This window comes from Austrofundulus limnaeus, unplaced genomic scaffold (genome assembly GCF_001266775.1).
Source record: "Austrofundulus limnaeus strain Quisiro unplaced genomic scaffold, Austrofundulus_limnaeus-1.0 Scaffold2232, whole genome shotgun sequence".
In the NCBI taxonomy this organism is placed as follows: Eukaryota; Metazoa; Chordata; class Actinopteri; order Cyprinodontiformes; family Rivulidae; genus Austrofundulus; species Austrofundulus limnaeus.
The window spans coordinates 28,522-30,214 of record NW_013954634.1 but is presented as its reverse complement, the minus strand read 5'-3'; the positions used below and the strand labels follow the sequence as shown (position 1 = coordinate 30,214).

The following is a 1,693-nucleotide window of genomic DNA, read 5'->3' as shown; positions in this document are numbered from 1 at the left end:
AGTACTCTGAGTCAGTGTGAGTTTGAGTCAGTACTCTGAGTCAGTGTGAGTTTGAGTCAGTACTCTGAGTCAGTGTGAGTTTGAGTCAGTACTCTGAGTCAGTGTACTCTGAGTCAGTACTCTGAGTCAGTACTCTGAGTCAGTACTCTGAGTCAGTACTCTGAGTCAGTACTCTGAGTCAGTACTCTGAGTCAGTACTCTGAGTCAGTGTGAGTTTGGGACTCTGTCAGTGGTGAGTGACAAACCTGTAAAGAACCAGCAGTGACTCACTGGGAATCACAAGTCCCTGTGATGTGAAGGACAGGTCAGGGTCAGGAGGAGGTTTTTATTAAAGCTTCATTTAGAAGTTCTCTGAAGGAACCATGTGTTACAGTCCAGGGAACAGCTTTATGGAACAGTCTAGATATTAATATTTGTTTTGATATTTGTTTTTGTTTGTTTTCTGTAAATTTGGGGATCATTTAAGGTTCAGTTTYTTGTAAGTTTGAAGTTATTCTTTTTTTAAATAGGGACACATTTGTTTCTTCACTCTGAACCCCTTTAATCCAGAAATTTTCCATATTCTTTGATGTTTGTGGATATATTTTGTGTTTTTAGAGTAAAATATATAAATAAGTAAATGTATTGTATTATGATTCTAAATTGACCTGTTTCTCACCTGTCTCACAGTGTGGTCCAGCTGGATTTAGGCCACGCCCCCGAACCTCACCATGTCCTGTCTCGTCACTCCCTTCCCATCACYGACCTGCACTGTGGTCGAATGGGAGCTCAGGCCAGAATTGCAACTGCTTCATTGGACCAAACTGTCAAGGTGAGCCTGTTCACCTGCACAGGTGGAGGGGCTCAGGGAGGGCACAAGTGGAGTCGTGTGGTCTCACACCGTATTGATGCTAAAGTTACTCAGTGAATACTTTTAGTTTGAACAAGTCGCTTTGTTRCAAAAATAAAAAGCTGCACCAAATTATGTTTGATTGTTGGCTGGACTGAGTCCCCCACCAGACCTGTGGCATCATGTACCTACGGTGCGCACGCACAAAAACCTTGTGTACGCACAAAATCCTTGTGTACGCACAAAATCCTTGTGTACGCACAAAATCCTTGTGTACGCACAAAAACCTTGTGTACACCAATTTCTACACAAAACTCTGGATGTATGAAAACTGAAATGAAGGTGGAAATGTGCGCAGCCTCAACTCCAGGGCTGGTGTCCCAGGTTTCTATGGTTCTGGTTCTGTTGGTGACCAGTGCTGGATGCTGGTCTCAACAACAGGAAGCTCAGTTTTGTCCTACATAATAAAATGTGTGGGTGATAAATTCTACCCTCCGTTCCTTTTCAAGAAAATGATCTGTGATCTGTTACAGATATTTGTTTTAGTTTATAGTATTTATTCATTTCATTTTAAAAAACAAAACATTACAAACAACAAAACAATACAAATACAATAAAATGAAAGGCAGCAGCAGAAGAAAAAGATCTTATGAAATCTGCTCCTATTTACAAATTATTAATTTCAAACAATAAATCAAATAATAAAACAAAAAAATCAACTCCTCAAACAGTGACTCACAAATACAAATTAAACAATTTCATACTTCTTTGACAATTTTTCTTTCATGGTTTTTTAAAGGAATTAATTGATCCAATGCTTTTATAAGCATTTTCCAGGTTATTCTATAGTGTTTTACAGCAGCC

The 1,693-nt window shown here is 39.1% G+C and overlaps 1 protein-coding gene across 1 annotated transcript in view; it reads left to right on the top strand.

Annotated features, from left to right (window-relative positions):
- wdr18 (WD repeat domain 18) overlaps window positions 1–1,693 on the top strand; it is a gene marked incomplete at its 3' end in the record, with an annotated part of 18,572 nt that overhangs the window by 12,092 nt on the left and 4,787 nt on the right. Inside the window, 1 exon segment of the mRNA XM_014034683.1 lies at window positions 670–811. Within this exon segment, the coding sequence (XP_013890137.1) occupies window positions 670–811 (142 nt within the window).